The sequence below is a fragment of the Scardinius erythrophthalmus genome, assembly GCF_964197995.2.
Source record: "Scardinius erythrophthalmus genome assembly, chromosome: 8".
In the NCBI taxonomy this organism is placed as follows: Eukaryota; Metazoa; Chordata; class Actinopteri; order Cypriniformes; family Leuciscidae; genus Scardinius; species Scardinius erythrophthalmus.
Window position 1 is genome coordinate 3833888 of NC_138228.1, and position 27312 is coordinate 3861199.

Sequence of the window (27312 nt, forward strand, 5' to 3'; positions counted from 1 at the left end):
ATTGATTTGTAATGGATTTAAATGAGGTCAGAATTGAGTCATCAACTCAGAATAGCTAATATACATGAATTAATAACATAATTATACTAATAATTAACTTTCGTCTCCTTTTTTTATGTCTCATATGTATATGTTGGCTGTTTGTGTGGGTCTTCAAGTTTGTGGTATGCGGAATATACCGAAGCCATAAATCTACTGTTTTAAGATTAGGTCAGGCTCACTGAAAGAAGAGATACATTGTTTTTGTAATTCCATTGCACTATAGGATTACATTTCACATTGTTTATTATCATTTCAATAGAAAAATAATAGTTTAATAGCCTGGCAAGCCAGACCTACATCAAGATGTCAGGTCTGACAACTCGCCATTGGCACGGCTCAATCCGAGGGGCGGGATAAACGGCTGTCTTTCAAATTCCCTCTGCACGCAATAGGACAGCGCTTCAACCAACCAGAGCGTTTGCCCACCAGCGGAGCTATTGATTAAACTTTTGCCGTATCTGGTCGGCAAAACTACAAACACATCTTCCTTTTTTAAGAATGACTTAAGTGCCGTTCTTTGTTCTTTTCTCAAAGAAAAGCTTAACTCCAAGTCCTCCAGAGTCACGGACAAAGCCGATTCGAAAGACCGCTGTTAGCCAGCAGCAGCCGCCGTTCTTTGTTTTTAAGTAGCAGGGAATTCACACGGAACCGTCGCAACTCTGTGGTCATTATGTTAAGCCCGCCCACCGACTCTATGCACGATTTGATTGGCCTGACTAGAGTTTGGTTTTTCCAGCTCGAAAGTCAACAGAGAGTTGCTAGACTACACTGGCTGCAAAATAAATTTTGCTGCCGCTAGGGTGCGTCTAGATTTCTAGGCTAATAGTTTAGGCTTAGCCTGGGAAAACCCAGACAACTTCCAGCAAATTTAGATTTGCTCTGCAAGTAAGTCTGGCAAAGAGCTCATTCAAGTCCATTTCCCCATGCCGAGAAATCAAGGCACCAATCAGAAACGTTGAGGCGGGCTTTACACATGACGATCGCTCTGATTGGTTTTAGGTCTAGCCTATCCAGAGGCATTTGAGCGACATCCACTCCGATGTCTGTTGGTGAAGCGCACCAACTTTTAAATGCATTATTATATTCAAATTGCAAACACATGAGGAAAGACCCACTGGCAGATGAACGTGCTACTACATTACTCTCCGAAACGGTAGGAAATTAAATTAGATTTAATAGAGGATTTTAACTGTGACAAGATGATTGACAGGGCAGTTTACATGACGGGATGCACGCGACAGATCCGTCCAATAAAGATGACGAAGTAGTATGTCCCAAAGTTGCCTACTTTTTTGCTACACATTCAAAAGTAAATACATTTTCTTCACAAAAAGAGTACATATGGCGTAGTGTGACCATAGACTGTAAAAAAATAGAGTGTAACATAGGCGAATTGGGACGCAGCATATGGCTTTACACATGACGATCTCTGATTGGTTTTAGGAGTTTTAGGTCTAGCCAATTGCGCCCAGAGGCATTTGAGCGACGTCCGTTGGTGACGCGCCTTTGGAAATTAGTTATTAAAGGAGCTTTGCCAGACCATAACTCAGTTACTACTGAGAATGGTCTGGTTTTAACCAGGCTAGTTTAGGCTAATATATTTTAATGAATTGGATGTATGAGACTATAACATTTTTGTTCATCTTCGAAACACAACTGAAGATATTTTAAATGAAATCTGAGACAATATTGCTGGTGTTAATAATTCATTAACTCTTTCCCAGCCATTAATGAAAAAAAATCTTCATGCCTTAAAATATCTTGAATGTAACTCGACACCCTTGCCTCATTTAGTATACGCGGTTCTATGAATATGCAAATGAGCCCCGCCTCCACTCACTCACTCAGCTCAGAGATCCACTGGTTGACGATCACACGTTGATCTGATTGGTTACAAGGTAGTTTGTGACGTCAGAAACACCAGCGATTTGGTTCTTTGGTTCACTGCAGTTTTAAGGAGAAAATTCTCAGCAATGGTGTCGACTTATGAATTTGCACATGGTTTGTCTTAAAGCATATTAAAAACACCACATAGACACATAAACAACATTAAAAGCTTGAGTTTCACCATAGGGGGACTTTAACCTCTCTGATATCCTTCAAACGATCTTTTAACAGCTTTCTATTTAGCATTTGTTGGTTTGGGGTTTAGCACTGAAAGAGTGATGAGCGTGTGTGTGTGCACAGGTGCGCGAAACATTGTGCTAAACGGAGCAAGAGCGCGATACACTGCAAAAGAAAGAGAGCGAGGGAGATAAAGGGAGGGAGAGAGAGCGCTTTAAACAGACGTGGACGATCGCCTGCTGCTCATTCCCCTCAGAGCGAGCGCAGATGAAGCATCACTGCTGAGCTCACCACAAACACACAGAGAAAGAGAGGAAAGCAGGACAAAAGCTCATTAGCCACAAATCATTATCAGCTGGAGGAAGTGAGTGAGTGTGTGTGTGTGAGGAACAGAGGAAGACCTCAGAAGAGAGATAAGAAGTGTGGATTTATGCTGTCCAGTCTTGACATCCCTCCTTTCCTCCTCCTCCTCCATCAGGCGGGCTCCATCTGACCATGCGAGGTTGCTTCGGGAATCTCCTCCGGATAGTTCTGCAGATCTGTGGCTCATAACTTTGACTGTCCTCTTTTTCACGAGGGAACATCTTGGAGAAGGAGCGACGCAACTTTTGAACTGTGTTAGACGTCTCCTTTTTCCTTGTGCTCAATAATTGATGCTGTTTCTCTGCTGCTGCTGCTGCTCAGACGGGATCCACCGGACGGGATCAGGAAGGAAAGTGACCCCTGCATGACCCCTCATTGTGTCCTCTCTGTGTTGTAGACTCTTCTCCGTCCTCCTCATCCAGCATGCAGGTCTCAATCGCTTGCACAGACCACAATCTGAAGGGTCGGAATGGGGACCATGGGAAATCGAACGCCACCAGTCCGAACGTGGTCAACGCGGCGCGGGCCAAGTTTCGCACGGTCGCCATCATCGCCCGGAGCTTCGGCTCTTTTACCCCGCGCCACCACATCTCCCTCAAAGAGTCCACCGGAAAACTCACCGGCATGAAGTACCGGTACGTCTTTCTCCCTACTTAACCACTTTCCCTCATTCCCTTTCCTTCCATCCACGGATCCCTTCTGTTTCTCTTGCTGGAGTGGTTTAAAGAAGAGTCTCAAACTCGGCTTTAAGAAGATCAGTAGCAGTTGTGTGAGGGTTTGATGTGATGTTAGGGTTGAACTGGTGATATATTTGTCACCGTCCAGAACTTACAGAATGTTCATTCTCTTCATAGATCAGTGTGAGTGTGTTTCAACAGTAGCTATGTTTCCATCCACCCATTTTTATGCTCATTTTGGGATATCACATCAAAAACTGCTGGATGGAAACGGCAAGATAAAATCAAAAAATGTGATGCGCTCATTTGAGTCGGATACAGTTTCACATCTGAAAGAAAACTACGATGGAAAAACATTTACAGAATAAATTCCTTTTTTGTAAATTGGTTGTTCTGAAATGCCTGAGCAAAGTCTATCGTCAAAGTGGTTCTGTAATTAACCGTTCCCAGAACGGTCTCGCATGACTGCGTTCATCAGCAGGGAACCGCCTCCGAAAGCAAGATAACACATTTATTGCGCAACAAATTCATTATATACGAAAAATATTATATACAGTGACGTCTCCTACTTTTCATAGTGACATTTAGCGCCAGGTTATCAGGAAGTGACGATTTCGTTCTCTTCGACTCACTGGATGGAAACGGTACTTTATTCACAAATGTTTTATGTGATATTCCAGTTTTGCTTAGTTAAATTCGCAACTTTGGATGGAAACGCAGCTGGTGTGAGATCTTGATCTGTCTTTGTCAGCTCCTCAGGACAAACAAACCATAATTGTTAACTATTCCATATTTACATAAAGTTCTCAGACTGACGCTTCATTACGTGTCGTGAACATCCAGAGCTGTTCTGAGCGTATTTGCTGATGTTTTTTTTTTGATGAAAATCTTGATAATTTTTTCGGTAGGTGTTGTTGCTTGATTTGATGCAATATTTTCAGTGATTTCAGGGTGTTTTCCATCTGCTCTGCTGCATGTTCTGGATGCTGGTGGGATGTGCTGTGTGTGTGTGTGTGTGTGTGTGTGTGTGTGTGTGTGTGTGTGTGTGTGTGTGTGCCTGTGTTTCTGAGACGAATTGCAGCATAAATGTTTGTAAATGCAAATGCCATGTGGACCAGGTTGGTGTCTTTCACCTGATGTCCTGAATCAGCACACACGAGGTGGTCACTCGAGGCTTTAGGTATAGACTGAACACTGTAGCTTTGATGTTTGGATTTTTGTATTGAATCAAGAGGTCAGTTTGTGCTGTTTAGATATGTTGGCTTTATGTTACTCTCTTCTGCCTTTGGGGTTACAGCAGCTTGTCACTGGGACAGTATCCTAAAAGTAACATATTGACCTTATTTACCCCTAAAATACTCATAGTAGTGCCTGAGGGGTATAAATTACTAATCTCCAAGGTACTAACTAGGGATGCACCGGAAAAAAACCCACAGCTTTTTACGGTTTTGGAACGAAATGGGTTTTGATAGCTGAAATCAGTAACCGAAACAGACATTTAATTGGTAATTATATGGTGTCTAATATCTATAAATATGTCAGTCTGTGCTGTACAAAACTTCACTTAAGTCTCAACTTTAAAATTCTGTCAATTTTATTCTGAAATTCAAACATTAAATGTCATGTCGGCACTCTTTAATATGGCGTGACAGATTCAGATGCACAGTTTAAGAGTTAGCGTGGATCAAGCGGCTCGTGAACGATCATCTCATCTCCTCTTTACTACTCGTTACAGCACTAAATAAACATGGATGAAAATCAGAAGATGCAGATCAGCTTGTAATCGCTCAATCAGTGATTCAACCGCAAGACGTCAATAAAACAGCCTGTAGGCTATACTATGTCAGTTAGCGTTACATTCACCTCAATAATAAACTCATTAGTTAGCTAGAAAAAAATAACTGAGTTATAACTAAATATATGCACTTTATTACATATTCATTATATTTTTACTTAACTTGTTATGATGTCTTCATTACTTAATGTATGTTTGATTAAATCTGTCATGAAAACAAGTTATTCCAGTTTATTGTCTTTTAAATGTTTGTTTCACCGACAAACTGGAGTAGAAGTTTCTATAAAAACTGCCTTATGTGCAATTCAAATGTTTGTACTACTCAGTTTTAGCTATTTGAGTGTTGATTATCAAATATGTTTGAATAATTAATTGATTTATTTATTTTTGGCTTTCGGCGCCAATTACATCCTGAATTTTTCGGTTTCTGTTTCGGCCCAGAATTTTCATTTCAGGACATCCCTATTACTAATATGCACATTTTAAAGTCCCTAAAGTCAAAATTAAGTATGTGTTCTGAGTTTGTCACACCACAGAAAAATGTGTTATTAGCCACCCAGCCAAATTTGAATGATAAAAAAAGCCGGCAAGTACATAAAAGAAGCGATCAAAATCTTGAAAAAATGAGCAGTGGAATTGCCTTTACAGGGACTTTAAGTGTAGACAAGCTACAAAGTTGTGCTTTTATGAGGACTTACCCCTAAAAGCACAATTTTTCACAATTTTTCTTCCACATTCTCACCAAACTTGAACGTTCATGTGCATATGAATGAAAGTGAATGGAAATTTTTCCAAGTGAAACAGGATTTACAATGAGAGAAAAATGTCAGGGATACCTTGGTTTTATCCATTAGGAATTGATTGGAATGGGAGACTTCAGACAAGTTATTACATTTTGATGAAATAATTATGAAGAAAAGCTACAAAAAGCATACAATAATTCATGCACAATATGATCAAGAACAGAGAACAAAGATAATAGGATCAGGTTTGATTTTTAGCAATCACAGGATATTCTCTTAGAGTTTAGATGAGGTGATCATTTTTCTGCTTCAAACAGCCACAGCTAATCAGACATATAATCATACTGTACTTCTACTCCTTATTTATTGTTGTTGTTATTTCTTTTGATGACTAAGTGTCTGAATAGGACAGATGTAATCACACGAGTGTGTGTGTGTGTGTATCTGACCGTACAGACTGTACTGTCGTCTCGTTTGATCCTTCGCTCCCCTGTGATTTCCGACTTCACACCAGCCCTGTCATTTCTAGTGATGGATATTTAGTCATCTTGTCTACTTGAGTAAGTACTCAACCGATAAATTAACTAAGTACTTTGGGGGCAGTGGGTCCATTCGCACCATTATTTAAGATGGGTGTCTTGTGCTTGTTGCACATGGTTTAAAGGGTCTCAATCAAGCCATGTTTTTAAAATGTGCGAGGTGGGTTAAAAACACACACACACACACACACACACACACACACACACACACACACACACACACACACACACACACACACACACACACACACACACACACACACACACACACCATGTAGCTGTTTAAAGGAGGAACATGTCCTCACACAAAGTACCATTTTTTTTTTCATGTTTGCTGTCACTTCCAAGTACTTGAGTACTCATCTATCCCTAGTATCCGTAGCTATCCGGTGTTATTTTAAATGATAATATTCATTAATATTTTTATTTTAAGTGTTGTTATTATTACTATTATTATTTTAAATTTCTATTTAAAATAAAAAAAATCTAAGTTTTTAAGTTCAAGCTATTTTTTATTTTATTGTATTTCAGCTTTATTTCAATTAACGAAAATTGTTTTAGTTTCAGTATAACAGCACTGATGCAAAGATATTAAACGTCATAAGGTGATCATTATTTTTGTGTTGAGGCTGATAACTGATAAATGGCCGGTATTAAAATTCAATAGTATTTTGTCTGAATAAATTGAAAATAAAACACTGAAAACTAAGATTGGTTCTTTTAAAGTGACTTTAAGCTCTAATGTACAGTATGAAAAATAGATTTGCTAATGGTTACATTCAACAGTGTTAATCAATTATTAGTGTTTACTAATAGAATATCTTCAAGATTCATGTAAAATATCCAATTAAATATTACATCAACAAAAATATGTCCAATATCGTACGATAACCGATATGGTACTCATATATTGTGCATTCATAATAATAGTTATTTCCAATCGCATGGACAACAGTCCGACTTAATAACCTCAAAAACCGAAACACCAGTTCAATATTGTTTCTCAGATCCAATGTTCGTCAGAGCATTAGCATATGAACACTTATCTCTCTCTCTCTTTCGTTCCTCTTTCTCTCTTCTCGGTCTACATTGATAGTGATCTCTGTGTTGTTGACAGTCTGTCAGGACGCCATTAAAAGTGCAGGAGAACGTACCGATGCAACATGCAGTGTATGAGTGAGGAGCAGATAAAGGAGGATTGGGTTTCTAGAAGTTACTGTATGCTTATAGCTCTGCATGTCTATCATGACCTCATTGTACAGGTCTGACAGGGAGCGACTCTGGGAGAAGCTTTCTATTACACACTCACACTCATACGAGCTCACCCATGGAAACACATCGGAGGCCAATAGGCTTCATTGTGTCTTTATGTTCAGTGCTGCATGTAGAAACCCTGGAGACCCATTAGATAAGGGCTTTTTTTCTCTTCACAGTAACTCCTTTCAACCGTTCCTCACCAATCTCCTATATGAACAGCTGTTGATGACTAAAAACTGCAATTCCCACTGAACTGGTGCTAAACCAGCTCTAAGCCAAGTTCAGCTGGGTTGTACAGGATCAGTTTGATGTCTCTGAATGGTGGCCAATTTGAAATTGTAAATAAAGAATGAGAGGAAGCAGCCAATCGTAACCAATAATCCTCTGGAAACCACTTACAAGTCACCAAACACAAAGCTTTAATAGGTTTTGAGGCAACAATAGCACCTTTGAAAAGGATCCTGTAATGTAGGATGAATAGAGAACTGGCAAACAGAGATAGTGAGAGACATCCGTTCTGTATATGAATTGCCCCTGAGGAAACAAGTAGGAGTAGTAAAAAAAATTATATATATATATGCTGTATATTATTCTTGTGTGAATATTCCAGTTGTCATGGATGACCTTTACAGGGATTTGTATAGAGGAAATGAAGAGCAGGAGATCAGGCTGAAAGGTCATAAAAGGTCAAAATATATATATCTGTAAAATAACGGTAAAATACTGGCAGCAGAGACGCCAGCAATCTACTGTAATTCTACGGTATTAATACTATGAAAATATTTGATAGCCATTTACTGTAAAAAAACAAAACATGCACATTTCTGTGATTTAATGAATTAAATTTACAATACGCTACACTCTAAAAAATGGTGAGGTAAAAACAACCCATTTTGGGTCATTTTGGCAACACAGCTCTGGGTCAAAAGGGAACTCCAAAATAGGTTGGAAATCACACTACAGGAAAAACACAGGCAACAGTAATAGGTTAATAAAAAAGGTGAACATTTATTTATAAGCAAGAACACCCAAAGTGGACACAAATATGCGAGAGTAAAAGCAACGTGAACTTTTATGTGAGTAAGAAAAAGTCCAGAAATGAATACCAACTCAAACTCTGTTATATAGCTTATGCAGTTAAACAAAACTGCGTTTTAAATGTTTAATAATCAATCAATCATGTTTAAGAAGAAATGTGTTTATCCCACAATGCATTGCGTACTACAGTACAAAACCGTAATACAGTGTTGAAAATGGGCTGTAAATGAACAGCAGTTGCTTACAGTGCAAATTATTGCTCAGAATGCATTGTTTCCTACAGTAAATAACTGTTTTAATGGAAAACTGTCAGCATTTTTTACAGCATTTTTTAAATGTGCACTAGCGAAGAGATTCACTCAAAAGTTTCATCATTAAATGCCTTTAAAGGAACACGCTGACTTTTTGGGACTTTAGCTTATTCCCTGTATCCCCCAGAGTTAGATAAGTCCACACACACCCTTCTCATCTCCGTGCGTGCCGTAACTCTGTCTGACGCACCCACCGCTAGCCTAGCTTAGCACAAAGACTGGAGGTAAATGGCTCCAGCTAGCATACTGCTCCCAATAAGTGACAAAATAACGCCAACATTTTCCTATTTACATGTTATGATTTGTATAGTGACAGCGTGTACGAATAACAAGGTCACATGAGACACAGCCGTCTCCTAACCGTATACATACTGGGAACTATATTCTCAGAAGGCGAAGCACTGCTACTTGGGCGGAGTGATACGGTGAATAATCTAAAGTCCCAAAAAGTCGCCATGTTCCTTTAACAGCGTTAAATGAGAATGACGTGTAAAGTGTTTAACACAGAAGCAACTACTGACTTGCTATCAGTCTTTTCCAATAATTTGTTTGTTATATTCAGAGCTCTTCATCTTTAGACAACCTACCGACCTGACTTATTGATGGATGAGTTTAGAAGTTGTTTGAATCGTGTTATAAATGGTCCCATCTATGCATTTGGGGTCAGCAAACATTTTTTCCTACTTTTATTCAGCAAGGGTGCACTAAATCGATCAAAACTGACAGTAAAGACTTTTAAAATGTTGCTAAAGATTTCCGTTTCAAATAAAATGTTGTTTATCAAAGTGTCCTGCGGGTACATCGCCAGTTTTCATTTAGTCAACATCGTTTCATACTTCATCAAATCTCTTACTCTCTCCTTCTTTGTGTATCAGTATTTTGGTGCAAACTGCTTGTCGCCGGGGTCTTATTTTCTGCATGAGAGCTCAGAGTCACCTGACCTCCCACTGCAGCACTGAGGCGAAGAGAACAAGAGGAGCCGAGACAAGCACCCAGACTCGCATCAAGAGCGGCTGATGAATAAATAACTGAATGCACGCTCACGTAGACACTCAAAAGTACACACACATACTTTAAGGATGCCAGATAATTGGTTGGTGCTTAATGATAGAGGCTAATCCTGTTGAAACTTGCTTATCGCTGCAGGAACCCAAGGAAATTTTGCACCATGACAAAGCAGCTCTCAGACTTTGATTCAGTACATAGACCTGAATGATGCCCGTAAGCTGTGAGTGAACCCTAACCAATGTTTAAAGACAAAACTGAGCACATACATTTGAATTACTGTTATGTGTGGTTATAATTTGATTAATAAAAGTCCCAAAACGGACACTAGCAGCTCAGCTGTTTTGTCCTCAGGCACTTGCAGTGCAGAGACACACACTTCAGCTGGGGGATCATTTGTTGACTGTCGTTTACAAAGTGTTAATGAAGAACATCTTGTTGCTTGTAGCCTCCAGTGGCCCTGCAACTAAAACCTTAAATTAGCCTGGATAGTTTCCATGACAACATTTAGACTTTGAGTTGTCTCGCTTTGTAATTTTTCTGGTTAGTTGCACATTGCATCCTTTAGAAATGTGTGTTAAAGTGCAAATTCTTTCATCATTTACTCGCCCTCATGACGTTCATAACCTGTATGACTTACTTTAATCTGTGGAAATTGAGGAATATTCAGTTTTGATTACCATTTATCGCCCATTGTATGGACAAAAAACATTTATGTAAAAGACATTTCTCAATATTTCTTCCTTCACTTAAATGTTAGCTTTCTGCTAGTGTGTTGTGAATTAGTATTATAGTTCCAGCAAGATATTTCTTCTTTACAGTGTTGATTTGTTTCTTTACCAATCTTTACGTTTTGCCCAAAAAGTCATAAATAAAAATGGCTGTGTTTTAACTACTACAGGCTTTCAGCCTGCATTCTTTTGAACTTTCTCATCCATTAAATAAAGACATTTCATTTCAATTGTATCTGCAATTGTAGAATAGGAATTTCAGGAAAAAATGTGCTTCTTTAACAAATATCTAGTTCAGCATGAAACTCAAGGGCACAGGCTGATTGGTTCTTTACATGCAATCTGCCAGCAATCACAAGCTGATTGGCCTCTGCTGATCCTGCAGCCAATGAGATTGCTTGCTTAACATTTAAATAGTCTGGTTGATTGTTTGCTGTAAGCTAGTCCTGCAGTTCCTCTGAACCCCTCCACCTCCTCCTAGATCTGATGCAAATCTTACATTCTCACAGCAGTGCGTCTGTGTATCTATTAGCGGTAGCAAGTCCCACAATCTTTTTGATATCCTTTGGCCTTTTCGAGCCTTATTTAAGGGCTTTAGATTGGTTTTTGTAATAAGAGCAGTCAAGGTTAGTGCTTAGGTCCTCTGCTTTCTCTGATTCCCCAGCATTTGCAGGATTTTGGATGGCCAGCTGCCATTGCCTGGCCAGAAATGAGAAAATGAAATTGATTTAAAGCTATGTATCGTGGCAGAATGCAGCCCGGGGTCTGATGGACATGTCTCTCACACCTCCTGGAGATGATGGTGGGCTGTCATGTTCATCTTCTCATAGCACTGCCTGCCTCTCTTCATTATCTGCCCATTTGCTGTCGTCCTTAAACAAGCGTTTCTGTGCTTCATTCCCTCACCTCAGTGTGAAATCCTTCTAGTGTTTGATTAAAATGGATGCATGATGTTTCTTTCTGACGAATGACTTTGTCTCTATGTAAACATGTTTTTGTCAAAGGCATATGTTAGAAGAGAGATGTGTGAAATATTGAAAAATAAGACACTTGATTCTGATTGGTCAGTTACAGCATTCTGCAGACTAATGACTGCTAAAATGTGTGTTTGACCTTTGCTCCCCCGTTTTGGTTTATTTTGCGATAATGACTGTCTGACTGTACGTCATCCCTTACATAGACTTTCTAGTGAACATCAGGCTGTAAAACCTCCAAACTAGGTGGCAACTGAGAGATTTTAAAGTGACAAACTTCATCTTGAGCAAAGACGCTTCTGCCATAACAACTTTGTTCTCTGTAACTTGCAGTGTGCCGTCTGTTAGCACCACTATACTTTTGTTAAATCCCATGCTGGCAAGATTTCATTTCACTCCTTAAAATCTTAATAGCTCTCCTGGGAGAATGATGAGCTGACATTTGTAGACTTCAACAATTCTTCTTCCTCTATTTTTCTGAGACATGAAAAGAGGTTTTACTTTAAATGAGAAGCTGGTATTAAAATGAAAATGCATTATGGAGTGTTTTCGAGGCACAGGATGAGTTCGGTTTGCTGATGGTGTGTAGCTGCATTTTGTGAAATATTTTAGAGAAACCTCATGGAGCATCTTGACACTCAAAGAAAAATGAATTAAGTCTACCATTTAGGGGGAACAGATAGAAAATTGCAAAAGTCAGAATGTGTTTTGCTTATTGCTTCAGCTTCAATTGATGTTTTTCCATAGTAAACCTCCCCCACTTTCATTAGTTCAATATAAGTTTTAAATCCATTTTGTTATTTAACATGTCAGTTAAGCATTTAGTTTGATACGCTAGGTACAATAAGATGTTGATTACAAAGACTTGTGAAAAAAACCATGGCATAAATAGAGAGAGAACATTGAGGTTGAGTGGCATCTCTTAAAAAGGGACCTATTATGCAAAATTCACTTTTACATGGTGTTTGAACACTGATGTGTGTCCACAGTGTGTGTACACCTAAAATTTAACTTTTTAATCCTTATTTAAGTTACAAAAGTTATTCAGTAAGAGCAGTAAGAGATTTTATCTTTGTTTTTAATGTTATTGAAAGAACAAAAGACACAGATAGCAGCAGATTTATTAGGCTGCTGTCACTTTAAGACATAATGCACGGATCCAATATACTGATACTGTTACACATGCATTGTCTTTCTCGACTATTTCCGTTCACTTAAGGCATAACTGACTGTTTACTAGGATACTGGCCGAGACGGGAATTTTTTTTACATAATTTTGTGTGAATTTGTCCTTTCAAGCGTATTAAGACAGCTTCTGCGTGCGCACTTCGCATGTTTGCGCGCAGAAAACGTCCCACACAGCGCGCGAATAACGAAATGAGCTCCCTTTCACGTCTTCTTGCACTTGAATATTTGACCAGGCTCAAACTTTCATGATGATGCAGCGCTGGCCCATCAACTGTCCCGAGCGTTGTTCACGTTCATGTTCTCACAACATTGTATTGTTAGGATTCATAAAAATGTTACCGGCCAACTGGCAATTGATGAGTGTTAACTTTAGGCTGATTTCTTTCTAAAGCAAACCTCTATGAATGCATATGGCACTGAGTAAATAAATGAGATGACAAACGAGAGTATTTAATTTTATCAAAGGTTTTTTTTTAGCCATTGACGCAATAGGCTACATGACATTTTTAACACTGAAATTGAAAAATTGCATTAACATGAGTAATTACGCATTAAACGGAGCTGAGTCGGTGTGAAAGGTGGACAAAAGCTCTCTGTTTTTAGACTCCTGTCTGTCTGACGGATACCACACATTACTCTCTCCAGCAATCAGCAGGTCTGAGGTTAAAGGTTAATTACCTCTGAGAACACACACACAAAACCAAAACTCCAGAGCCAGCATGCAGAAAAGGATTATCTTTTGCACATTAGCTCTGCGTCACACTTTATTTGTCTCCATTTTCTTTTTTCATTAAAAGCATATGTACATACATACTGTCATTAAATGCATCTGACTCATGCACTGATCATCCATACCTTCCCTCTTTCGCCCACCTATTTTATGAGATGGCTGAGAGGGTTGCGTATGTGTATGGCATGGCAACGGAAATAATTCACCTGCCGTGTACAGTCTGCCATCTATAACTGAATATTACTCATCTGAACAACTAGAGAGGGAGAGTTTGAACATGGTGTATGGTGGAACTTATTGGGCTCTATTTTAACGATCTGAAACGCAAGTATCAAACGCGAAACGCAAGTGGGAGGATCTCAGCACAAATCTAAAATGTGTTGGTCTGAAGTAGCTTCATTACTCATAGGTGTGGTTTGGGCGTAATGTGAAATAAAACAATCAGAGCGTCATCTCACATTCCCTTTAAGAGCAGGCGCGCTTGTTCCATGGCGGATTGCTATTATAACGGCGGATTTGCCAGGAGCGTTTCACAGCCGAGGAGACCGACGTTCTCGTCAGGGCCGTAAAACACAGAGAAGTGACATTGGGGATGGAGAAACACACCCAAATTAGCTTCGGTTAAACAGGCGTATAATAATTTCGGTAAATGTGTAAGCTAGATTTATGCCTATTTTTTTCACATCTCATGGACACCACAATGATTTCCCTCGTGTGGAATATTTTTCCTTGAAATTATTTATGGTTTGCAAAAATGTGAACTGCTGCGTCTGTGTGTAGAGTAGAGAAGCAAAGTGTATGTTGTTCTCCACACGCTACATTATGGTCAAGCATGCGCCCTTAAAATAGCATCTGAACGCGCCACTGACTTTAGACGAGGTTTCTCCTGGTCAGTGGCGGAACTGTTTTCTGAAACTGCAAAATAGCACCAGGGAACGTTTGCGCCGGAACACGCCTCCTCTTTTCGCTGAACCGCCCCCGGGAGCGCAAGTTCATTCCCTAATTTACCGATGTGCGTCTGTGGAGGGAAAAGTCCGCTGTGCGCGGGTGCAAAATAGGAATGATACATGCATCGGTGTACAAAGTCAATTGCGCTGGGTGCAAGATAGGGCCCATTAACTTAAATGTAACTTTTTACTGTAAAATTCTTACTATTGCTGTTACTAACAGATACACACACACACTGCTGTGAGCATGTAAGATCTGCTTCTGCTGCATAAATAGACATGCATTAATCCCGTATCAGATCTAGGAGGAGGAGGGGTTCAGAGGAACTGCAGGACTAGCTTACAGCAAACAATCAACCAGACTATTTGAATGTTGAGCAAGCAATCTCATTGGCTGCAGGATCAGCAGAGTCAGCCAATCAGCTTGTGCCATGCGGTGATGATGTGATTGCTTGTAGATTGCATGTAAAGGACCAATCAGCCTGTGCCCTTGAGTTTCATGACTGAACTATATAGTATAGCCCCTCATCCTTCCTCTTACCCTCTATAAAAATCTGTTGATGTGATTGCGACTTTAGTGAGCTATCTGAGGTTATTTCACCCTGAATCCTCCCCTTACAAACTTTTAAGTTTGTTACATAATTATCTTTCCCTCTAGTATGTGGCGGCGCTGTCGTGGGTGATATAATTCAGCTGTCACAGACAGCAATTCATTTCCCTATCTCTCATCTGAAATCTCTCCGTTCCAGTGATATCACAAAATAACATGAACGCAGACACACCACAGTTCCTGATACACAGCATCATTTGATTTAGAGATGTGCTGTACAATTAAAAAATTACTATTTGAATACTGTTGATTACAGTGATGATGTTATCCCTGATGTACCTGCTTTACAGTAATGAATATCGCTGAATATGGCTAACGTGTATTTCCCAAAGTCCCGGATCTCCTTAATCAGAGGAAAGGAAGCGGTAACCTCATTTATTATAGACTATTTCAGGCACCCTGTTGGGGACCATTTGACTTTAATACAATCAAGAAAACATAAGCTGGACTAAAACATGCTGAATCTGTTAAAAAGGGGAAAGTTTCTTTTGTCTCTCGTCATGTTTCTGTTAATAAACCCCTGGAACGCTGTTGTTGTCCTACGGGGCTGGTGAATAATGAATGCTATTATTCTCTGTAGTGAGTGTGTGCTGATATCGGGTGTAAGTATCTGCATCACTTCGTTAATTTCAACACTCAGAAACAGCACACTGGTAAACAATGCAGGTCCTGGAGGGGGAATTTCATTTCTTTATTTATTTGTTTATTTATTTTTCTGACAAACGCTAGCAAGACAAATGGGTTTTGTCAAGCTGTTGGGCTTCAGGCTCTGTTGTGCCCAACAAAAGCATGTTTGACACGAGCAACACGCACACAAGCTGATCCATTTTACATGCAGACATTTCTTTTGTCCGATTTTCTGTGTACCCTAATCATAGCTTTGCTATATTCATTACAGCGTATTCTGGCAAAAAACATCCATTAGAAATAAAAATTAAAATTCTGTCATAATTTACAAACCTGTATGACTAACTCAAAATTTTTATTTTTTTTTCCGTTTCAACAGAACTTTTGTTGAATGGACGAAAACATTCTTCAAAGTGGACATTCATGACTAAATGCCTTCATCATTTAGAGCTTAGAAGTACTTAGAAGAGAGTTTATATGGTCTATAAATCTATTTGACTTAATGCGAGTAGTAATTACTGTGATTATTATGATAAGTGATCTTAACATAAGAAATCAGTCTCTGCATATTAGAAATGCTGAACGTCTTTCAGGGATCAAGGAGGGATCTTTTCTCTTAACATTAAGCATGGAGTTTTTATCTTCTGTTCCCTGTGGACTGTGACGGGCGATCTAGGGTCCGAGGTTGAGAGAATCGATTAAAGTGAGATTCAGAGGGTTCATCAGCTTCCCCTCTCACTCCTGCCGCTGATTTATTGAGCGTTTCCCTTCACCCCTTCCAAGCACCGAAATAAAAGGGCAGAAATTCTGCTAGTTCTCATTATTTCTCTCTTCCTCCCCTAGATGAATCACCGATGTGTGTGTACGTGTTTGTGGATATTGTACTTTGGCAGCTGCACAGGCCTGTCACACTACAATTGGCTTTTCCACAGATCTAACAGGCTATCAAATGGTATTTTTATGGATTTCTTTGCCTGAAGTGAAAAGCAACTCAAATGGGAAAACTGAAGAACATATAAACTATGCTGTACGATGAATAACTTGAGTTCTCATAGAATTTTCTCTGCTGCTGTGGACACATGCACATCTTCACACTTGCATCCTAAATGCTATGGCAAATAACTGGAATTTTTCTGGAGCCAATAGGAAAATGCGTTGGTATTGACTGAAAAAGTTTCAAATCCCCTTGTAATCATTCATTTTATCTCTTAAAACTCATCTTTGATCACCAAAATTACATATTTAAAAGTTTTTTCCTTGAAATTTTTTTTTGTCATGCCTTAAAGCAGAACTTGGTAACTTTTTTAACTTAATAAAACTGTCTAGAAATCATTTGGATGGTTAAACAACCTGTTCTGGTGATATTGGTGACTTTCCCCGCTATCCCCAGCGTTCCCAGGCGGAAAACCAGCTTTGCAACTTGGGGACTACCATCCCGGCAAGATAGAAATCGGAAGTCTCGTAAAAAGCGAGAAAGAGAACGAGCGCGAAACACGAATTGCTTTACGGCAATTCGACATAAACACACATGCATGTATGATGTATTACCAGATTACCCACCTCGGTAGACATAGCTCCACACGATTCAGTTGGCTTTCTCCGATCATAACACACGCACATGAGCAGCGGTAGAGAGGGGGAGGAGGCTGCCGCAAGAGAGTTTTTTACGACCGTGTTGTGAAATATACCCCCCCCCCCACAGCTGTAGGGGGAGCTCGTGGGGAAAACATGCGACAACAAAAGGGAAAATCAGTGAAGACATGACTAGAATTCGCTAGAGTTGCCGAGTTCTGCTTTAAAATAGCTTAAAAAAACTCATTTAGTATTTGCGGTTCTATGAATATGCAAATTAGCCCTGCCTCCACTCACTCAGCTCAGAGATCCACTGTTTGACGATCACACGCTCTTCTTCCGAAAACATAAAAAAATCTCACGTACCACAAACGTTTGAACGCTAGTACATAAGAGTAAAGGCCCTTGCAAACTGAGTCTGAAATTCGCATCCAAAATTTTCGCACGTTAAAAAATAAATATGACCTCACATTATGTCAATCACACTTGCACACTGCCACAGAAAGTTTCGTCTGTCATAAGAAAATTCGGATCAGGTTCGATTTTCTCCGTTTTTCGCATACGTAGCAAGCATTTTGAATGATGTTTTGACAATTCAGAGCCACCGAATCACGAATATTCACGAATCCGAAAAAAACGCATACCTGTACGAAAATTTCAGACTCAGTGTGCAAGGACTTTAATAGTACAGTTTAGTTGTAACGTGAGGTGTTTGGGGGATGTCACCGTTTTTTCACAAATGCGCATTTTTGTAGTTTACATGGAGACGATAACGGTACTGTTTTCAAAAGTTATAATTTTTAGGCCCCCAAAACGCCGTTAAAATGAACGGCCAAACCACACAAAAAGTGTAGCGTTTTTCGGCATGTAAACGGCCCTCAGAGAGACGGGGAGCAGGATTCAATTGCATAAACATTTATTTAAACAAACAAAACAAGAGTAAATCCATGAAGCTTCAAAACCTTTGCGAATCACATATCAAACTGCCAAACTTGTGTGATTCTTGTGTGGTTTTAGGCTACGTTCAGACTGTCAGTCCAAAATCTGATTTTTGTGCATATCCGATTGAAATCTGAACAGATTTGGCAAGTGTAAACGGCATAAAAATCACATGAAATACGATTTTTACAAATCCATTTCAAGCTAAATCCATATGTGGTTTGAAATCCTATTCAAATCGTATATTTCTGGAACATGATACAGGTGATTGGTTCTCTCATCAAGAGACTTCTTGTGCTGTAAAGGGGTTATTGCTCCCTCACACAAAACTTCAACAGTTGCATGACAAACCACTTACACAAGCAATGACATGATTACAATTAGAATCAGCATTGCATTGATTTACAGCAATCTCAGCGTTTTTCTCTCAGTTTAAAGTAAAGCAGACTCGACAAAGGACAGAGCTGTGTCAGACCGGCCGACAGCATGCAAACACGACAGTTTTATTCAGAAATGATCAGATGAGACAGTTCAACAGAGTGCCAGCTAACAAAAATATTATATAATGTTGCTAACGTTGCCATTAGGTTGAGAAAACGTTAATTGCTCTGAACGTCCATTTTTTAAAACGATTTTCTTGGTTGTGCAAACGTTAAGAACATTCCATTTGATCATTCTTCAAACAGAACATTACTTTTGAATCTTCTCGGAATGTTCTGAAACAATTAGTAACATTTTAAAAAATGTTAGATGAATGTCCATTTCAGAAATCAAACATTCCATGAACGATGTATAAATAATGTTTTTGTGCTTGTTTTTTGAGAACATTATTAAAGACCAGATAACTCTGAACAAACGTTCTGTTAAATGTTACTGGAAGAACGTTTGTTTAACTTTGAGAGAACCTTGCCGGAACGTTCTGAGAACATTTCCTGTTAGCTGGGGTGTTTCTCTCATTCTTTTGCATGTTTTTTGATTACAGTTACAGTTTACACCCATCAGAAATAATGGAAAAATCATCCGAATCAGGGGAAAAAAGGATGTCTTTGTTTTTGCCTCAAAAGAGCTGACCAATGTTTCTGAATCTGACCTTACACCTTTCTATACTCTCCATAGCCCTGTTTTTGCCTCTTACTCTCCTTCTCTATGCTTTTATTTTAAAATATCCTAATTTTTCATTTTGCTCTTTTTTGATTTCTTGGGTTTCTTTCAGTCATCTTAAAGCATTTACCAACAGAATGTGTCATCATATTAGCCTTTTCATAACATAATATTGACATGCCATTTAACTAAAGAACGGCTTGCTCAGCAGAACAAAAGACTGTCTTCACTCAAAGGAACGGCTATCCAATACTCCCACATCTTTAGATTATACTTATATCCATTTAATCTTCTCACGTCGCCTTTCTTTTCATATTAACTTCCGGTGTTGTTGCGGTCTGAAAGGATTTCAGGAAATGGAGAGAGCGGCGGCTGCTGCAATGTGCAGCTTTTATTTGTTGGGGAAAGATTGACATAATCTGTTTTTCAAAAGCCAGGCTTTGTTTATTTTCCGAGATTCTTGAACAGAACCTTCCCAGATATTTAGTATTCCTCCATAAAAAAAAAATAAAAAAAATCTTTGAAGCGAACCTTGTTGGAACAATAAATTGTGAGTGGCATGCTGTGAGGGCTTTATGATCTATTTGTGTGTTTTACAGAGGGAATGAGTTATAAATGGCTTCATGCCACATGCAGATCTCCTTACGATGAAACACTCCTGCTATAGCTTGGACTTCACTTTGAGACATCGCTTTTGAACTGTTCACTTTGCTGGGATGCATTGGACCATAGCAGAAGCCAGCCGGAGCTTTGCCTCTACAGGAGGGCATCATCAATCACAGTTTTAAGAGAAACCGAACTCATTATCCTGCAGAGAGCTGCAGTTAGAAGTGTAGCCCTCGTTTCCTCAGGCGGGGAATCAGTGCAAACTTTATCTAAAGCAACGGAGCTTCTTGTACCTATTGTTTATTTTTATACCTCACTTGGTACGGTACCCTATAGGCAAGATACAACAGGGAGTGTGTCAGTGTTTGTAGATGATTTACCCTTTTGGCAATTTATCGTCATAAGGTGCAATTTCATTCTACTTCTAGTAGTAGTACTAATTGACTGTATTATAAACTGTATTTATCTAGTTCAGTCATGAAACTCTAGAGGGCGCAGGCTGATTGGTCCTTTACATGCAATCTGCCAGCAATCACATCATCACCGCATGGCAAAAGCTGATTGGCCTCTGCATGCTGATCCTGCAGCCAATGAGATTGCTTGCTCAACATTTAAATAGTCTGGTTGATTGTTTTCTGTAAGCTAGTCCTGCAGTTCCTCTGAACCCTCCTCCTCCCCAGCTCCTCCTGCCTAGATATGATACAGGATTCATGTCTATTTATGCAGCAGCAGCAAATCTTACATTCTCACAGCAGCATAGCAGATCTAACATTGCTATATTCAATAACATGATAAAACTATTCAGAGAGCTGTCATGATTAACATATATAATAAAAAAGAAAAAAAATGTAAATGTAGGCAGAATTGTACGTAGAACTGTATGGGGAATGAGAGTGCAGTCTTTCTTTCTACGTCTCCTGATATCCCGGTCTGTCAGGACACAGATTCTCATCCACATCACGATGGATATCTTCCCTTGCAATGCAGCGCAGAAATCAGCCACATTCCCCTTCAGTAGTGGAAGTCACCTGCGCAATTCATCAATTTACAAAAATGTGAGAAATGCGCAGAAAATATGGTTGACAGATTATGTCAACTGGTTTAACCATTTATGCAGTTTGCTAATGCATCATATAATATATTTTGATCAACATGACAAGCAATTGATAATGTAGGAAACCGCAGAAAATTGTACATAATCAATTACATGTTTGTACCAAAGCACTGGCAATTTGTTCAAAGGAAATTGCTTTTATGAAGTGCACAAGAGACTAGATGATATAGAGGTTAAACAAGCAGTTTTTGTACCAAATGTCCCAAAGCAAATGAGAAAAGCTTTAAATTAATTGAAAGATTCCTGTTCTCTTATCATCATTGATACCATGAAAATAGATAAGCTGATCATGAAGACAAACGTAATTTGAGTTTAGTTAGTTGCAAGGAGGACGAGAAGGGAAATGAGAAATGCATTTAATCAGAAACATTCCCAGACATGCGGATGAGTCAGACTCATTTCTTAGCAAACTGATCTCTTTCCTGGAGTTCTTGTACTTTCATGAAATGACCAGTGTGAGATGTTTTAAGCAATCACTCACTCAGACACCCACATAAGGTGCTGAAGTCTCGCCGGAAGACAACGCTAAGCGAGTGAAGGTTTTTTTCCTCCTCTGCCCACTCGTACCAACGTTGCTTGGTGACCTTCAATCTCTCTCGTTCTCTGTCCTGTTCAGGGTGTAATTGTGAGCACATATTAGTGTGCCTATTGAAATGATGTGGGAATTTGATGTGCGTATCTTTGTATGTGAGTGTGAGGTTGAACTCGGGAACCGTCCTCTGACTCAGTCTTTCACAGAAGGGGAAGGAGTAATCACAGGGTGGATGCATCCTGGCATCATGGGGAGTGAAACGACACAGCTCAACATGTGAAGGTGTAAATGAGACCCAAGAGAAATAACACCCTTCTCACAGATTAATGCATGCCAGCTCTTTCTCCTGTGAGGACAATGTACATAGCAAAGGACCAGAGTGCAGCTGTTCTGCTGCTAAATTATACAGTTGTAATACAGTTGAAATTATTCAACCCCCATTGCAAATCAGGTTTAGTGGCAAAATTTACAGACTTTCAGCGGTTTGCATTGAACAAATCAAACAAAACTAACTGAAATAGCTCAACACAAAAATATTTCAAGTGGTTTCCCCTAAATTCAACTGAAAATGCAACTTTTAATGACTTCTGGGTACAGTTGTTGTCTCAAGCACACCTGATGCAACTAATCAAGGGCTTCATTAGTTGGACCAGGTGTGCTTGAGCTAGAACACATTAAATATCTGAACTGGCTAGGTTTGTGTCATGTTTGACTGCTAGAAATATGACTAAGTCAAAAGAACGATCCAAAAAGTTAAGAGAAGATATCATCGCCCTTCATTGAATTTCATTGGCTTGTTGAACTTTACTACGACTGGTTTATTTATCACATGAGAACACGACACCCTGAACTGCAAACCAACTTCAAACACTCAATTTCCTAAATTTAATTACTGAAACTTCATTTTTGGTGTCAGTTTTTGGCAAAATGATAATCTAAATTTCAGTTTCAGTTTTTAAAAAAATCATTTCGGTGCATCACTGAATAAAAGGATTTGCGTTTTAGAGTCTGTCAATACATTACATTGTCTATTACATTGTCACTACATTACAGTAGCTGCGTTTACATGGACACTTATAATCAGATTGACGGCTCAATCGGACTAAAAAACCTTCATGTAAACACCTTAATCGATCCGATTGAGCTCGATCCGAATGAAATTTCGATCGGATTGAAAGGGGTGGTTTATCCCTTTTGTAATCCGATCGAGAGAACATGTGAACACTTAATCGGATTGAAAACCGAAACTGACAGGACTGCGCATGTGCAATGATGTTAAATAGCGTAATGACGTATGACGCGCGGAACGAGCTGTTCTTCCTGTTGAATAAAGTGTCATATTAATAAGTTTCCCATCATTCTAAAATTCTCATTTCACTCAGCGTCTGTGAAGTGAAGCAGGACAACGTCCCACCAGTCCTTGTTTTAGATTCTCATCCACAGACGCGGGGAGGGGCGTTTTTACTGCGTGATCAATAAGCAGCACGGCAAAACGGTTAATATGCTCTAAATTATGACCAGAGACGAATTAATATTACATCTGCTGTTTAAAACAAATAAAGAACCAATATAGAGGAGAATATTTATGCGCGAAAAGCTGGAAACTCTGTATATTCGTGCAGTGTGCGCATGTCAAAACATTAGATCCGATTTGAAACTTGTGACATATAAACGCGCACATCAACCCGATTACTTTATTTAGCATTCATGTAAACACCTTGTTCGGATTCATCAATCGGATTGATTTCATTCCGATTGTGTCCATGTAAACACAGCTACTGTCTATTACAAAAATATTACCAAAATCTGACCTACCAATACCTACAGTATGAATACAAATGAGATCACCCTGAGAACACTCATGGATTTGTTATTAACCTTTTAGCTCGCATTTTACAAAGCAATTTTCCTCAAGAAAACTTCAAGCTTGTTTATTCTTCAGCTGACCTTTAATATATCAGATTACATCAGTCAGATCCTTGGACTCAAGGAGTCACAGCGACAGTTTCCAGAGCATTCAGCTCAAGCTGTGGAAGTGGATGATTTGCTCCTGATTTATGCAGATTGCTCCCTCTTCTTCTTTTAAGCAGAGCACAAGCAGAGAAGCAGAACTGTTCATTTCCCACACTTTAGTTACTTCATTTCTCTCTGCATCGCATGATCCATTCAGTCCACGTTTTAATGATTGCTGGTGAGTCAAACATGACATAACATAACTCTAGATATCAACATCACATATAATATTCTTTCCCCACGAGATGACTCTCTTTTCTTACTACCGGGTGGATCATCTGCAATGTCTCATGCATCTTATTATACCTTTCTGCATTTTGCTTTCCATTAAACATCTCAGACTCTTATCTGCCAAAGAGTAAGAAGGAAAAGGCCTGCTGTCAGTCAGATTGATTTATGTGAGCTAAACTGGCACTGAGGCGCTGCTTCCTCAGCTTCTGCCCTATTGAGCATCTGGCAGATGATATTTCTAGAGTAAATAAATATATATTCAAATATTATAAGGTTAATTTCGCAGTGTACACTGTGGTTTGTAGGCAGTTCATCGAGTCCTTGTATAATGACGTTTTGATTTGCCCCCATGACATTCAAATAATTTTTGTGTTTACTGAAGCCTCTGAAGAAATGATTTAAAGCTCTGTTTTAAATAACCCCAGTGCCAGACTTCATTAAGTAGACTAACATCCCACGGCTTATTTATAACTTCAAATTTCATTTGTTTTATTTTGACAGGAAGGAAAGTCAATGAAAGAATATTGAAATATGTGAGCTGTGCGTATAAAGGCTAGACGTACATAAGTTTTTTCTGAAATTGATCATGACAGCTGTAATTGTTAAAATTATTATTATTATCAAAAAGCAAAACATGTTGATCAGCATGTTTTATAGATTATTGTTAGAATTATATATTGTTTAAATCCCCCTGTAGTCAGTGATCTTTGATCACCAAAATTACATTATTTAACCGTTTTTCCTTGAAAAAAATGTCGTCATGCATTAAAATAGCTTGAATGTAACTCATTTAGTAAATGCGGTACTATGAATATGCAAATTAGCCCCGCCTCCACTCACAGCAGCTCAGAGATCCACGTGATTGGTTCATTCATTCATTCATTTGCTGTCCGATCATTTAGCTATTTTCTTGTTTCTATCCATTAAACAAAAGTACCATGCTTTATGAAATATGTTTTGAGAAATAATGGCAGAACCCATGCATCTTGTAAAGCTTATCAGTATAAAACATTTCCATGGTAAGAACTAAGAGTGCTCTGATTGATCGGGCGCCCATCGTTATCGGCCGATAAACGCTATATAGTTTGATCAGTGGTCTCTAAAAAGGTCGCTTAGAAGAGCCGATCAGATGATGCAAAACTCACAAGATAATTTTTCTATGTTACAGCATCATTGTGAAGATATTGCAATGACTGCAACTCTATTGTTCAACTGCATCATTCAATTTATTTCATCAAATTCATTCCTCTCTTCTGTCTTCGTCACTTATACAGTAATGATATATCTTGCTGCATTTCACCAGCCGGTCTCACATGTCATCATACCGCTCTACAATGAAATGTGAGATAATGTTTCATGTGCACTGGGACTTCTTCCCTAATTAGACCTGTACTGGGCAGAGATGCACGTCTGAAGAGACAGAGATTCTCGGAGTATAGCGTGTGGCAACTGTAACCTTCATGAAGTACTTACAATTCCTCTGGCACGTTCAGTTCATGTACAGTATAACACCACGCCGCATGGATCCAAATAGTGTTTCTAATCATCTAAATAGTGTTTTTGTTTCTGTTTGCAATGCGATATGCAACTGCAATCGCTCATTTCTTGGACTTGGCAAATGTCTATTGTCCATTTATGTATGAACTGATTGTTTGTTCTTTACTGTTATTGTGAAGCGTCCTTGAGGTTGGGAAATGCGCTATATAAATGAACCATTATAATTATTATTATTTTCAGCAAAACTGCAGACAAATGTGCAGCAGGAACTGAGTTTGACCCTGAAAACGCAATGATAAACATCATAAACCAACGAGGGCTCAGGTGTGTTGGTGTGGAGAGAGCCAGTGCACACACACACACACACACACACACAGATGCTGAGGCACATATTAGCAAACAGCACACTTACATGCACTAACCGCTTCCAGATGACACACCTGGGCTCTCAGAATCACCAGAGGTCAGGATCACATTGACCCAAATCACATCCCACTTTACACCATCATATTACACCGCATGACTTCATTATGACAAAGGGTTAGAGACAATGGGTGTGAGAAATGTTCTCTGATTGCTCTATGAATACTGCATGAGTCTGATTCATTCTGTTTTTCTCAGATTATGGGTTATGTTCTCTAAAGTAATCATGACAGTTCAGCTTCCAACTAAATTTTACGGTGCTTACATGCACACACACACGCACGCACACACACACTCCCTCATCAGTAAAGCAGCAGGGAAGACAGGGTTAAAGTGACTTAAGTCGTGGTAATGAGTGTATCAGAGTCTGAGCTTGCATTAATATTCTTTGATTCTTCGGGTTTGGGGCGTTTCTCTGGCAAGTGTCATCTGCAAAAAATATGTGAGAAAATAAACCACAATACAAAAATAAAACAATGCAAGTATTACAAAATATGACATTAACTCTTTCCGCGCCATTGACAGAATTTTGTCTTTCTGTGTTTTCACTGTTATACAGCAGTAATACAGAGTAGAGAATCTTCTGATCAAAACACAGATGAAGAAGACACAGAAACAAGTGATAGCATATAAGATAACATGATCATCAACATTAAACCGCATATAAATCAAAGCTGCCGAATGTTACTGAATGAAATGTCGAGCCAGGACGAGCTGCAGGACTGTGAAGCTTATGCTGCCTTCATGTGCTATATGGAAAAGATTGTATTTTCCACTTGTGATCTGGTCTTTACCAGTGAGTTGTGTTCATGTGCTTTTGTTGTCGTAATGTAGTACCCGCAAGGTCTGTGTCAGTAGAGTATCTTTTTTATCTTTACAAAAAGACAAAACAAAACAAAAAAACGTAAATGTGGTGCTTTCTGATGATTAAAACATAATTAATAATTAAAAATAAAATAAAACGACATAAAATTATTAAATATGAACCAAGGAAATTGCAGCGAAGTTGAAAATTGAGTGTTAACGCATTATATTACAATTGTTAATGACACAACATTGTATAGGCTACAAAAATCTGCTAACAGTATTCACGACTCTTGCGTTGCTCCCCACCATTTTGAAAAGGTCAAAGGTTATCTCATCTCGTCAACTCGTGCATCAAAATATTCTACGAGTTGCCCAGTGGAAAATACCACATGAGGGGGTGTTCATGTGCATATTCCAAGTCGGCTTTTGGTATTTACCATAATTACCATAGCACGTGAAGGCACCATTACACACATTCAACTGTGGATACATTTTTTTTTTTTAAACATCTTTTTTTTTTTTTTAAACATCTTTTTTTTTTTTTTTCAGATAGCCTATTCCTACAACTAAATATTCTGGGCGCCATGAACATTTTGTGAAAATTATATCTAAAAAAAAGGCTGGCGCTGGCAACGTTGTTCTAAAACACTGGCGGAGAAAGAGTTAAAAAGTGTATAATGTCATCAGTGACATCAGCGGTTAAAGTTGCAGCGGGAGGGAGGCGGCGTCTCATGTGCCTCTCCTGAACCCACTGAGTTTGAACAGACGTGCCGTGGGTTTGATGGGATGTTATTGAGAATGAATGGGGGAAAGTCACTTGAGAGGAGCCGGTGCCT

At 39.0% G+C, this 27312-nt stretch overlaps 1 protein-coding gene across 2 annotated transcripts in view; it reads left to right on the plus strand.

The window, feature by feature from the left end:
- kcnab1a (potassium voltage-gated channel subfamily A regulatory beta subunit 1a) overlaps positions 1-27312 on the plus strand; it is a gene marked incomplete at its 5' end in the record, with an annotated part of 89633 nt that overhangs the window by 22717 nt on the left and 39604 nt on the right. Inside the window, one exon of one of the 2 annotated variants that reach the window (XM_081372291.1) lies at positions 2893-3104. The exons of the other annotated variant lie outside the window; for it this stretch is intronic. Coding sequence (XP_081228417.1) covers positions 2893-3104 — 212 coding nt within the window. Of the gene's footprint in view, positions 1-2892; positions 3105-27312 lie in introns of those variants that run through there. 2 annotated transcript variants of the gene reach the window in all.